The 13,229-nt window shown below is 41.2% G+C and overlaps 2 protein-coding genes across 2 annotated transcripts; both read left to right on the top strand.

Moving 5' to 3' along the window:
• foxe3 (forkhead box E3) lies at positions 1 to 1,863 on the top strand. Its single transcript, XM_071486716.1, has one exon. It carries the CDS (start codon positions 136 to 138, stop codon positions 1,393 to 1,395), a length of 1,260 nt encoding a protein of 419 aa, XP_071342817.1. The 5' UTR covers positions 1 to 135; the 3' UTR covers positions 1,396 to 1,863.
• A 6,217-nt stretch (positions 1,864 to 8,080) lies between these two features.
• Positions 8,081 to 10,514, top strand: foxd2 (forkhead box D2). The gene has a single exon (XM_071487682.1). It carries the CDS (start codon positions 8,537 to 8,539, stop codon positions 9,638 to 9,640), a length of 1,104 nt encoding a protein of 367 aa, XP_071343783.1. The 5' UTR covers positions 8,081 to 8,536; the 3' UTR covers positions 9,641 to 10,514.
• Positions 10,515 to 13,229: the final 2,715 nt, after the last annotated feature.

Here is a 13,229-nt window from a genome sequence, read left to right as displayed (position 1 = left end):
ACAGGGGCTATTTCTGGCCAGAGCAGGGGACCAGCCACTGGTAAAATATCCTTCGCACCTACCTTGTTTCTTTTACGGGCATTTCCACCCAGCCGATCATTTCAACAAAAAGAAGATCACTACATTGTTTCTTTTATGAATCTGGCAAATTATTCTTACTTCTCTGGCATGTGCAACATGACCGCAGAGACGCAGCACTCGCCCGCCGAGGCAAGTCCTGTTGTCTTGTCTCCAAATGTGAGCTTGGACTCGCCGCTGCCTCCGCCGCCCCTGATGCTGCAGGCCCGGTCAAAGGACAATATTTTGATCAAGTCTGAGCCCAGAGGAAACAGTCCCAGCACGGAGGATGGAGCCACTCTGGGCCAGACTGAGGAGCACCTGCCCACCGGGAGCCGTCGGAGGAAGAGGCCCGTCCAGAGGGGGAAACCTCCCTACAGCTACATCGCTCTCATCGCTATGGCCATCGCCAACTCCCCCGAGAGGAAGCTCACCCTGGGGGGCATTTATAAGTTCATCATGGAGCGTTTTCCTTTCTACAGGGAGAACTCAAAGAAGTGGCAAAACTCCATCCGCCACAACCTCACCCTCAACGACTGTTTTGTGAAGATCCCCCGGGAGCCCGGCCGACCAGGTAAAGGCAACTACTGGACTTTAGACCCCGCAGCTGAGGACATGTTCGACAACGGGAGCTTTCTGAGGAGGAGAAAAAGGTTCAAGCGCACAGATGTCAGCACTTACCCCGGGTACATGCAGAGCTCCAGTGCCTTTACCCCAACCCCAATGGGCAGGCCCCCGTACCCAAACACTCTGTACGCCGGAATAGGGTCTGGTTATGGCTCTCAGCTGACAGCCACATCCCCGCATCCCGCCATGCTGCATCATTACCAGACCTCAGCCGGGGTCGGCCAAGGACAGCCGCGCATGTTCAGCATCGACAACATCATCAGCCAGCAGACGGTGGTGCAGAGCGGCCCGGGAGGAGAGCTCAACTCCCAAGCGCTGGGGCTGGGCGCCGGTGACCTGGGCACCATGACCTCCAGCTGCTCGGTCACCGGCACCGACCCGTCTGCGTGCTTCCAGACCCAGACAGTCAACCCCTCGGCGAACATGCTGAGCAGGAACAGCGGGAACATCACCTCCAATCTGGCCCCCGGGTACCCTTACTCCTCATCGGCCTCTCCTCCAAACCTGCCCACTATGACCCAGTCCGGGTTCTCCCCGGGGACCTCTCAAGTTTATTGCTCCGGCAACCGGCTCTCTCTGCCGGCCCTGCGCCCGGGCTCCTGCGCCGAGCATACGGAGCAGCTGCTGGGCCTCTCAAGCCCCGTGAACTCCTACAACAACACCTACATGAGACAAGCCAACTTTGCATCAGGATTAGACCGGTATATGTGAGACTTTGTCAGCTGAAAAAAAAAAAAATAAATAAAAATAAAAAAATTCAGAATTAATTAAAGAAACTTAAGAAACGCTGCCTCAATGAGTCCATATGAAATGAAACACGATTAGAAGCATAACATTAAAGGTTACTATCTGAAAATCATTGGGGTATATTATAGCCTAATCAGAGGTCTATATTCCAAAATGGCCCATTATTGATTATGTCACCAAATGATTTCCTGCAAGAATTTGATTCATTTTTGCCACTAGTAGAAACGACATGACAGAAAATGACCGAGCCTAATGCAAAACATTCCTATGTAAAAGGTGTAAAGCCATTTAGATCCGTTTGACACATTCCATGACTGTATCTCAGAGTTTAATCTATTTTATTGTGACATATTTCGTTCATATTGCCTGTGTTTTAAAATTGTTGTTGTTGGTTTTTTTTTTAAGTTTACATGCATTTGTTTAATCATCCAAGTCTGCTGTTTTTCATGTAAATAGTTTGTCAATGTAAAAACTTTAATAAAAGAAATGTGTTGATATTGGTGAAGTCAGATTGTCTAAAATAAATTCATTTTTTAAATAAATGTGGTCTTTATTTATGACTATTTAAATATGTTTGGTTGATTCCTTCCAGACCATCGAGGTTCATCCTTTTAGTTTATTTCAGTCAAAATAAATAAACAAATACATTAGAAATTTCATATTCAAAGTCGTCTTTAAGTAGACCATTGCCTCAAAATTCAGACATTAGAAATCTTTAAATATTGGCCTGTTGTAAAACATATCTGGATGTTAAATATTGCCTTGTTACACTAACAAAAGGTTAACTTAAAATAAGTGGCCCTGATTTTCTAGATGGAGATCAGAAGCCTAATTTCCCCCTATTTCCTACCTCTATACTAATGAGTAGAACAGATGTACAAATTAGACCCAATAATTATTCAGAAATAAAGAACCCAACTTTTATCATCAGCATCATAAAATTAAAAATGAACACAAATAACAGAAATCCTTGGTTAGGAATTGTCCACATTTACTGACTAGTAATCACACAAACATTGTACAAATAAAACACTAAAAAAGCAAAATGTTCACCGGATTCAAACCCTGAAATACAGTCCTCCTGTCAAAACTGAGAGAACATATTTGTTACTAACAACACAATGACCAAGTAAAAGATTTACTAATGGAATTGTAATTTTCACAGTTTGACAGTCTCTGTTATGTCTCTGATATCGCTTTAGATATAATCCTCGTTAGTTTAACTTGTAGCCTAAGTTAAATGATAAGAGGGAATTTGTTTTTCTTACTTAGTTCCTTTATTTTGAATTCTATAATATAAAGCTCTTGTTTAAATATCTTGATTAATTTAACAATAATACTTTTATGTTACTTATGAAATGAATTTTGAATTGAATGAATGAATTCACTTTTGTTTTGAGGAGTCAAAATAACAAATCTACTGAATCATCACAGTTTATTTAACTGTCTATTAATAACTAGCTGTTCTTCACATTTTAATTTGTTTTGTAGTTAGATTTCTGTTGAAAATGAAAATATCAACTGGACTACTGGATTAATTATAGTCAACCACTGCAGTCTTACATTTATTAAAGTAAACTTGTCACCTGAAGCTGTGTGGAAATGAAGAAACAAAGTGTCAGTTGGTGTCGGTTAAAAAAAAAAAGAAGGTACAACTTAGATCTTAAGTAGTCGTGCCATAATGGAAAGGTGTGCAGCCTGTAGTTATGTTTTGGTGTTCTTGATTAAATGTAAAAGATGAAAGCAAAAGTAAAACAGTAACACAATTCACAAAAACAATTCAATCCCACATAGAAAAGTCAGAGAAAGAAAGAGAGAGAGAGAGTGACAAAAATACATAAATATTCAAAAATGTAAACTCTGAATTGCTTTTTTTTTCAGTTGAGTAAGCTTTCAACTATCAATATAATAATAATTTGGCTTTCCATTCTTACGTATAACTTGCCGGCGGTCAGACTACTAACAACAATCTTGAGGTTGTGCCACTGCACAAGGGAGTACACCTCCCTGTGTGATATTGCACAGAGGCCTCTCAACAATATTACACTTACTGTATATTGCTGATTCATCTGAGGGGTTGGATGATGTATGTTATGTGACTGTTCGGGGTCAGCACTAGGGTAAGGGTTGTATTATAATCAACTCGTCCTACCTTTTTGCAGCAGGCCTATGGCACATTGTTGGCCCAGGGCCACCTGCTGGGTCAATCCAACCAGGCACAGCATCAAACAGGCGGAGCAGTCGGCACAAAGAGCCCTGGGTAAGTGGGGTGGGACAGCAGAGAGACAGCAAGTGCAAGTACCTTCAATATTTTACTTCCACATATGTCATGACCTGGAAAGTATTATAGATGTATTAAATCAGTTAGTCAGGTCAAGTTCAAAGTGCTCATTTACAGCTAAACCTGATTACCACTGTCTGATACAACAGCTGTCTGTTCAGTGTAGGTGAAGGATGTTGAATCAACCCTGAAATGCTGGTGGAACTGAAAGAATCAAACTGTTGCTCCAGGTTGGAAATACCCACCACTAGATGGAAGCAAAGGCAAGAGATGTTCAGCCTCTGGGATCATATTCACTCTTTTACAATTTAGATTTTTGCACTTTGTAAATTTGCTGTGATTATGATTAATTAAACTACAGGTGGTCAACATTGTAAGTAAGCAGTTAATAATGTTCCAAATGCTATTTTTGGTCCAACAATGAGGTTGGTTGGATGTATACCAGTCTTACACAGAATAGGTCTTAATCAGATTTTTTAAAATGCCTTTTGCTGAACTGAACTCAGTTTTGGTTTTCTGCTTCCAAATGAGCGATTTTCTCTTCTTCTCAGAATTGCTTTCATTAACTGAAGAATTGTTGTGAGTTTATAGAGTGCTGCAGGAGTGAGTCCTAAAACTGGAAAGCATTTTAGCACCTCCACTTCCCTCATATGGAAGTCTAGGTCTATGTTTTTTTTGAATGGGTTTTTGGTTAGATGGCTGAAATAAGGTCTTAGGTTCACACAAGGTCAAGACATTTTCATGATACAGAGGTTGTTGGGGACATTAAACATCATGACATCAAACATGAAAACCAATCTACTCATCAGTCCTCCTTTACAGCCTCATTGTGTTTATACTCACGCTTTGGCAAACTATTACGAACTATGTAAGGCCTTTTTATATACAGTCTGTGTGTAAGGCTTTTGTAGAGGAGGTAAACGCTAAATGAAACTAAAAGTTGGAAGTTTAGATAAGATTTTTCTGTCTTACACAGGCAGGCTTCAGGTGTTGCAAACATTTCTCATTTCCCTGGAGGATCAACAGGAAGGAGCCAAACACAAGACATTTTCCCTGCTGTTTCCCACGATTACACGTAGGCCTACATTAAGATGTCATCATATACATATCACTTCATATCTTTTATGTAAACTCACAATAATGAGTAAAGATCACAAAGTTTCCAATAACACTAAAAACAGCATATCACAGTGGGTCTTTGTGTCATTCATGCCCTGTCAGTCCTCACCCCACTGGTCTGCACTGAAACCCGCAGCAGAATAACGACCAGACTCCTGTCTCTCAGCATCTTATCACTGATCACAAACACAAATATAAATCTGTTCTACATGCACAGTTTTTTCACAATTTTTTTGCATTAACTTGTCCAGTTTTATTCACAAAGTCTCATCTTTCTTACAGTTTATGTTAAATGAGGTTTCAGTGGATAAATGCTAAATCTTTTATGTTCTTAAATCCTTAGAATGCTTGAAAAACATTTCATAGTCAAAAGAAGAGTTGCTTAAATGTCCTTGTTTGCCCTGCAATAGAAAGCCATTGTATTTAATGCATTAACATCATGTGCTTTCATAGGTATGCCAGAACCTGACTCAGGCCATTATTGCACCTTGTGGTCCTCCACAACCAGCAAGAAATGCTAAGTCATACGCGTGACTACAGTCTATACCTGCGTGGGCTCAATGAGGGTCAAAAGTATTTTGAGCTTGTAAAGTGATGTTCACAGATAATTCCAAATGTAGCTGTAAATCAACCTTTGTAAACCTGTAAAATAAATCAGTATGAGAAATTCAAGTGTCTGCATGTGAAACATTGTGTGTGTGTGTCGAAGAAAATTGCATTTGTTAAAAAAAAGACTATGTGAATCAAAACTATAGGTGCTCTTACAATCTATAAGTACCATGGTGTACATGAATATTTGTATATCCAGTTTACTATTTCTATATTCTATACATTACCTTGACCTATACAGCATTTTATTAGTAATTAACTATCAAAAATGAGCAGCCTCCAGGTTTTCAGTTTTGCAGTATCCCTGTGAACATATGGGACCTGACTCTATGGTAACAGCAGAGGGCGCTTCATCACCACAAACTGCAATGACAACAAGTCGATCCTTTCAGGCACATCACGGCTCATAACAACCAAATCCATATCAAACCTTTGGAAACTGGAAGAACCTAAAATATCCCACTGTGTAGCCTATATTTATAGATAAGCTCATTTGAATAATTCGAAAAAAAATTAATGAACAAAAACTCGATGTAGGCCAAATTTTCAGCCATATGCCATAACAACATTAAATATGTTGGCTACAAGATGCGTGGTTTGGTTAATAATAATTAAGCTGTGAAAAAAATGAAACGAGGCATGTAATAATTTTGTAGCTATTATTCTCTACACATTTATATATACATATTTGAACGGGCCACTTAGCCCATCTTTTATTGACTGACTGTTAAATGTAGGCTTACAGCACTGACTTCAAACAGGCACACAGCATAAATCAACAAGTCTGGGCATGAAGAATTTTTTTATATCCATCAAAGTCATGCAGCTTATTACATCTATGGTCCCTGTTGCAGACGACACCGTGAGAGTTCAAGTAAATAGATAAATGAGTAAATATATAAGTAAATAAATAAAACGTGGGCAGTGTTTTCATCCCATTGCACAAGACCCACCGGCACATAAAGGAATGACAGGGGAAAATATATCTAATTATATGAGCTGTTTATGAGAACTGGATAAAGTAAATGCGTCAGGCCTGACTGACAGTTGTCAGGCAAGTCTCAGTATCTAGTTCAGATTTAAAAAGCACACAGGGCTCTGTCAGTGTTTCTGTAGAGTGTTTAAGGTGCTGCACGCTTGACTTTAACTTGATTTCTCAGTGGAGCAGATGTTTCCCTCAGTAGATAAAATGCACAAATACAGAAACAAACATATAAAGATGTAAAACGATGCAGATATATTGTGAGAAAACCCCTTTGTTCTCTGATAAGTCAAAACCTATAAACACAAAAACATCTATCAAGCAGCATATTGTTGGACCCACACGATGAATGGGCTGCTGATGTAAACGCATTGCAATAAGTCGCGTCTGCAGCGTAATGAACTGGAATGTCCGCCTGCTCCACATAAAAACCCGTGCACATTACAGACACATTACACATTGTCATCTGCTGGCCGCTCTCTCCTGACGAAGACGAATTGGAGCAGGTTGCAGCTCACTATGCCCCTGTGCACCCTCGTGAATTACGCAGAAAATGCAGATGGATAATGTTGTGACTTCTTGACAAGGAAAACACAAAACCCGTGAGAAGTGATCAGGGAATTAGGCTACTGGCCAAAATCCAATGCGCCCAAATTAACCAGCCTATTAGGGGCCAGAGCAGACGTAGAGAAGCTCCGTTTGTATTGCCGGCTCATTTAACACCTTAAACAGGCTGGCTGAATAAAAACGCCACACATTTAAACTCCAAACAAAAATAAGAAATAGCTCATGAATTCGGCGAATTGCTAATCGAAAATAATGTTAATGAGTTCTACAACGTCTTGCTATCATTATTAACTGCATTCTTATTTCACAAATTCTGTGACCAAATTTTATGCATTTGAAAAGCCACGTAAACGATAATAATAATAAAAATAATAATAATAATCCTACCTTTCCACTCGTGTCATTATATTTGTGAGTGCAGGTATTTTTTATGAATTTTAATAAATCACTTGTAACCATAATATAAATAAACGGGAGATTTGAATAGGCTACACTATAAAAATGGTCAGCATAATCATAGTCACCATCATCGTTGTGCACCTTATTTTTTTACCTCACACTGCAAAAAAAAAAGTCAATTTACATGAGTTTAGATTTAAATGAGTCCCGCAGCCTCATGTTCAGAAATAAACTTGCATTTCAGATGATCAAAAGAGAAATGTCTTAATTCGGTTGTCAGTGAGATTATTTTCCTGCATTTAATTGATTTTTTTTTTTTTTTTTTTTTCCAAATTCTTATTTTGAAATAGATTGTCAATACGTGGAAATACAGAATAAAGAGATCTGCACCAAGTAAATGAAAACTTGAAATTCTTAAAGATCAACCGTATGAAAACAACGGATAAGCTATTATCCTCCTGTAGTGTAGGTCTGGTAGGCTATATGTTTTCTTATGTTTTTTTATTTTTTTATTTATTATTATTATTGTTTTTAACCAAACATTATTTCAAGATTCAAGAGCTGGTCCAGATATTACTTTTTGCAGGGTGAACTCGTCCAGTTCCTGGTAACAGTGACTCAAAGACCACGTGATCAACGTGGTCCTATAAATACCTTTTGAGAGCTGAGGAGGATAGTGTGACAGTCTGGCTGGATACCTACCCAATCCCGTGCGTAAAAGATATTTTGGAAAGACACTTGGATATCCAAAAGTAGACATTTAAATGACCTTCAGCACAAACTGATCACAGAAGGAAACCATCGAACTTGAAGACAACCCAAGTGTGCATCGGTGCAAGGTCGATGATCTTTGACTGTCTTTTTTACGCCTGAAAACCAGAAGTTTCCTGCTCGATGAGAGCCTCGCACGGCCCTGCTTGACCAGCCTCGGACGCCAAAGCCACAGGTCAAAGACTTATTTATCTTTTGAATATATTCTAGCCATGTGTGCATTCGGTAGTTGGAGATAAAGCTGCTGGAGATAAAGTCTGGTGTGGTTGTACTGGGGAGAGGGAGAGAGTGTGTGCGCGCTCTCGCTCATTAGCCTCTCCGGACCGCAGGAGGAGGAAATCTGGGAGAGAGGGGGAAGAGAAGCGGCGTCTCCAAGGATGACTTTAGGGACGGATATGTCCGACAGCTCTGCATTGTCCGAAGATGTGGACATCGATGTGGTTGGAGGCGACATATCCGTCGGAAAGGACGGAAAGTACATTCACCACGAGTTCAACTTGGACAATGACTCGGACGATAATTACTCCCAGAACGCGGCCGAGAGAGGCTCCTCTCCCGGGCTCAGCAGCTCCGACTGCCCGTCAGACCAGATGGGGTCCAGCGCAGACGCCGGGACCGTGATTGGGGACAAACCCAGAAAAAGTGCACTTGTGAAGCCACCTTACTCTTACATCGCCCTGATCACCATGGCCATCCTGCAGAGCCCCAAGAAACGCCTCACTCTCAGTGAGATCTGCGAGTTCATCAGCAACAGATTCCCTTACTACCGGGAGAAATTCCCTGCATGGCAAAACTCTATTCGCCACAATCTTTCCCTGAATGACTGTTTCGTGAAAATCCCACGGGAGCCCGGCAACCCCGGAAAGGGCAACTACTGGACCCTCGACCCGGATTCCGCAGACATGTTCGACAACGGGAGCTTCTTGCGCAGGAGGAAGCGCTTCAAGAGGCACCAAACTAATGAAATCCTCAGGGACTCAGGTGGCTTCCTACCCGGGTTTGGATACGGTCCCTATGGATACAACTATGGACTTCAGCTGCAGAACTTCCACGCAGCTCACAACCCTTATCACCCACACCACACAGGTGGCACATTCCCGTTCCCCAACGCCCCTTGCACCTTGCCCTCATCAGCCTCCATATTTCCTGCGCCGCATCCCCTGCCTTCCCTTTTAGGGGCCGATTTAAGAAAGCCCTTTTATCCTCAACTAAGCCCGTCTCTGCCGCCTCTCAAGACGGACTCCAGCACCCCGAGTCGGCCTTCATTCTCCATTGACAATATCATCGGTGCGGCCAACTCCACCGCCTCTTCCTACAGCGCGCAGCCGGGCAGCCAGGCTCAGATCCTGGCCATGTTGACCCCAGCACTGGCCTCTGCTTCCAGCCATTTGAACCTATCCCAGGACAGCATATTACACCCTGCTCCTCAAAGTGAGGCATTTTCCAGCAAAACCCCCAATATGAACACTTGTCCTTTCTAAAAAAAAAAAAAAAAAAAAGAACATAAAAAAAAAATGGACCGCTGAAAATCTTTTATTAAAAAGCCAATTGTGGCGCCGTCCTGTGTGAAGGTAGGCTGAACATTCTTGCGTGTTTTGGCTCTCCTAACCATGTAAGAGGAGAGGAAAGTTTATTTATGACTTGTACATATGTGTATATTATTGAGAGACAAAAGCAAGAGAAACTCGGAGGGATCTTTTTTTAAAAAACGATGCTGGCCTGCAATCTGGCTTGTGGCCTTCATTCGTCAGCGGGAGGAAAAAGAAAAGGATCCTGTTATTTTATAAGTTAAAAGGTGTCACCCATGGCTACGGGGATGATTTAGGATTTTTTTCTAAAAGAAAATATAATTGAGAATTTTATTATGATTTATATTGTTTTTATTTTGTGCGTCGTGAGAAAATGGCACTGTTGTTGTTGACGTATGGCTGACAAGAGACGGCAAACTCAGGTTTTACTTAGAAAGCACATGGAGATAAAGGGGGGTGGGGAGGGGGGGGGGGGGTTCTGAAAGAAAAATAACCATTTCCCTCTATCACACACCCTCCTCACCCACCGACCCCCGAATCTCCTCTACATGGTGAATTTGTGACAATATCATTTCATGTTGTTGGACACGTAGGCTATGTGGTTTTGGTATATTAAAAAAAAAAGAGCGCATTACCTCCCTCACCCTTTTAATTGTTGTTCGTTCCTTATCTATTTCACGATTTAATCTGTGAAGCATACAGTCTGTCATGTGTTGCCAATAGAGAGAGAGAGAGACACCTAAATGTTCATAGGTCATTTTTTGTTGTAATGACAAAAATAATAAATGTTTGTGAATTTGAAAAAAAAAAAAATCGTTTTTTTTTTTTTATTATTGCATGGAAAGTGGATGCGTCAGAAAAAATATATAATGGATTAAAAAGCAGTACGAGTTGAATTAACTTACATAATGCCAAATGGTGTTTTTGAAACCGCTCTTATTTTTATTTTTTACCTTCCAGGTGAATTGTTTTGACCGTTCTCCAAACAGTGTATATGCTGCAGGATTTCATTTTAAACCGGGTTTATGTGAATAATTGCGCACGACGACGGCAGCTTACATCTTTATTTAACTGTTTACTCTTTAAGGCTTAAATCCTCATACTTGCTCCAGTCACGCTGCTTCTAATTAGAATGAATTGAGGTGTGAACGCTGACCAGCTACAACAAGGGGATCAGACAAACTCGCTCAGTCTCTTTGGCAGGCAGTAAATGAAGACTTTGTAGGTGTGAGAAACGCACAAAATCCAGCTGAAATATTTCAAACACGACCTGATGTATATAACCGTGATGAATATCACGCAACAGTGGGCAAGGATTCCTCTTGTGTGGCTCTAGCTCGCTTGTAAAGGACCATTTTCTAGCCAGTTACAAAGGCCCTAAATGAATGGGGGACGTTAGCAGGCCTCGGCGGTCTGTAATTGAAAGTGAACAAGGATATACCCACGGTCTTTTGGGCTTTCGTTGCTAATTTGTAGCAGCATTTTTCATCAGGCTCCTAATCCACCATAATGCGGCTTTTTGGCCGTTTGTTGATGTTGTCAGTGTGGACCCCTGGCCCAGGGGAGTGAATGTGCGCACAGCGAGCGGTCCCCCTGTGAGACCAGCCACACACACACACACACACACACACACACACACACGCACACACACACACACACACATTTGGACCCTGAAAAGCAATCTTCTCAAAAGGCCCTCGGTTTGCTCCGCTTTCATGTCATCTGTGTTGTCTCGGGATACATATAAAGGAAGCAGTGGGACTCGTCCGGCCACAGAAAACAGGCCCATTGGTCTTTTTCAGAGTTGTTGGAGCACATGTTTCCAGGCAGAAGGGGGTGTAAAGCCTCTTTTATTCACCAGATCTGTGTGCAAATGGTTAAATTAGTTTGTGGGTGTTTTGACAGATGATTATTAAGGATGAAGGGTGGGAGGGCTGACTCCTCTGTTTTCCCTCAGCACAGCTCGCTGAAAGTCTTTGAAACGAAAACCAACACATGACTACTTTCTTTATCCAGAACCAGCCTCCCTCCCCCCCCCCACCCCCCTCTCTCTCTTTCTCTCATCTTGTTAGCGCAAATTGGGCAATTGATAAATATCGCATCAGGATTTGAGAAATAATTTTGAATCCAGCCTTTCCCCCCCCCCGTTATGTCCGCTATGTTAATTGTTACCCTGCATATATAATTTGCACAGTAAATGAGGTGGAAAAAAACATTAGCAGACTATTGAAGTTTTCTCCCCACAGCCGCCCTGACAGGGAGTCATTACGCACCGCATCAGTCCATTAAAATCCACATGAAGCGTTTGCAGAGGTGGTTAAAAAAAAACGTTTAAGTAACGACAGGAACGAAAACTAAGCCAATAAAAATCGCTAGACACAAAGCATAACACACACACAGACACACACACACACGCACTGGATCTGCCATGGGGAGGTTCAGCCAAAGGCACAGGCTATGAAAATGGACGACTTGAGACTGAACCCATTTGTATGGATTTTCGGATCAAATGCGCACCAGCACTGTTCGTGTCTGCTGTGAGATTACAGGCTTGTGACCAGAATAGACCTGGAACTTGCTCTTCCTCAAACCACCACAAACACTGAACACATTGGACATCCGGAGCGCATCTTACAAAACGCCCTTTAATTTTTCATGTAAGCCTTAATGGGATATCATCATCGCTTATGTACTGACACGTAATACTTCAGCTTTCGGTGCTGGCTGTCACATCCAGACTATCCACAGGTTCAGCACCGGACACGGAGTCTTTATATAGGCACCACGGCGACATTCGTCATATTTCGTGACGTTTTCTCAAACGAAGTAAGGAGTGAGTGTTATGTGAAGTGACAGCCAAATGACTCAAGAGTCACCACAAACACATTTATAAATTTCAGGACATTTCAAATCTCTTTCTAACCGTTTCCATATGCCCTGTTAGGGCGTAAGCAGCTTTAAACCCGTATTTCGTGCCATAATAATTTTTCTAAAGACTTGGATGTCAACATAAATTTATATTTATCTCTTCTTTTCACTCTAAATGTTTTATCCTTTTAGGATTCCCCGGGAAAGTCCTAGAAATGACACAAAGTGTTTATAGTGGGACCACATTATCATTAGACTACTATTATTATTATTATTGTTATTATTATTTTTATTATTATTATTATTAGGTCCTATTATATACATTTTCTTCGGGCTCTCTCCTTAAACAGCGCATGACAGCAGGGGATGAAATGAAATCGTTGAACCGATTTGCCAATAAGGTTACGTCCATAATCAATGCACCTCGCACTGCTGTGTCTTGAAGGACACAATGACGGAGGGTGGGGTTGTGTGATGTCACGCTGCTCTTCAAGGTCACGCTAGTCAAGTTAAACTGTTAAAGCCATTCTTCACTAACTGTAAGCTACATAACTGATAAACTAATATAATATAATATAATATAATATAATATAATATAATATAATATAATATAATATAATATAATATAATATAATAACATTACTGTAATGGGAATAAACATGAATACAGGTAG

The sequence above is a fragment of the Trachinotus anak genome, unplaced genomic scaffold (genome assembly GCF_046630095.1).
Source record: "Trachinotus anak isolate AG129_WGS33_773 ecotype Australia unplaced genomic scaffold, CSIRO_AGI_Tana_v1 ptg000010l, whole genome shotgun sequence".
Taxonomy (NCBI): Eukaryota; Metazoa; Chordata; class Actinopteri; order Carangiformes; family Carangidae; genus Trachinotus; species Trachinotus anak.
The sequence above is the reverse complement of the archived record's forward strand: the minus strand, read 5'-3'. Positions and strand labels throughout refer to the sequence as shown.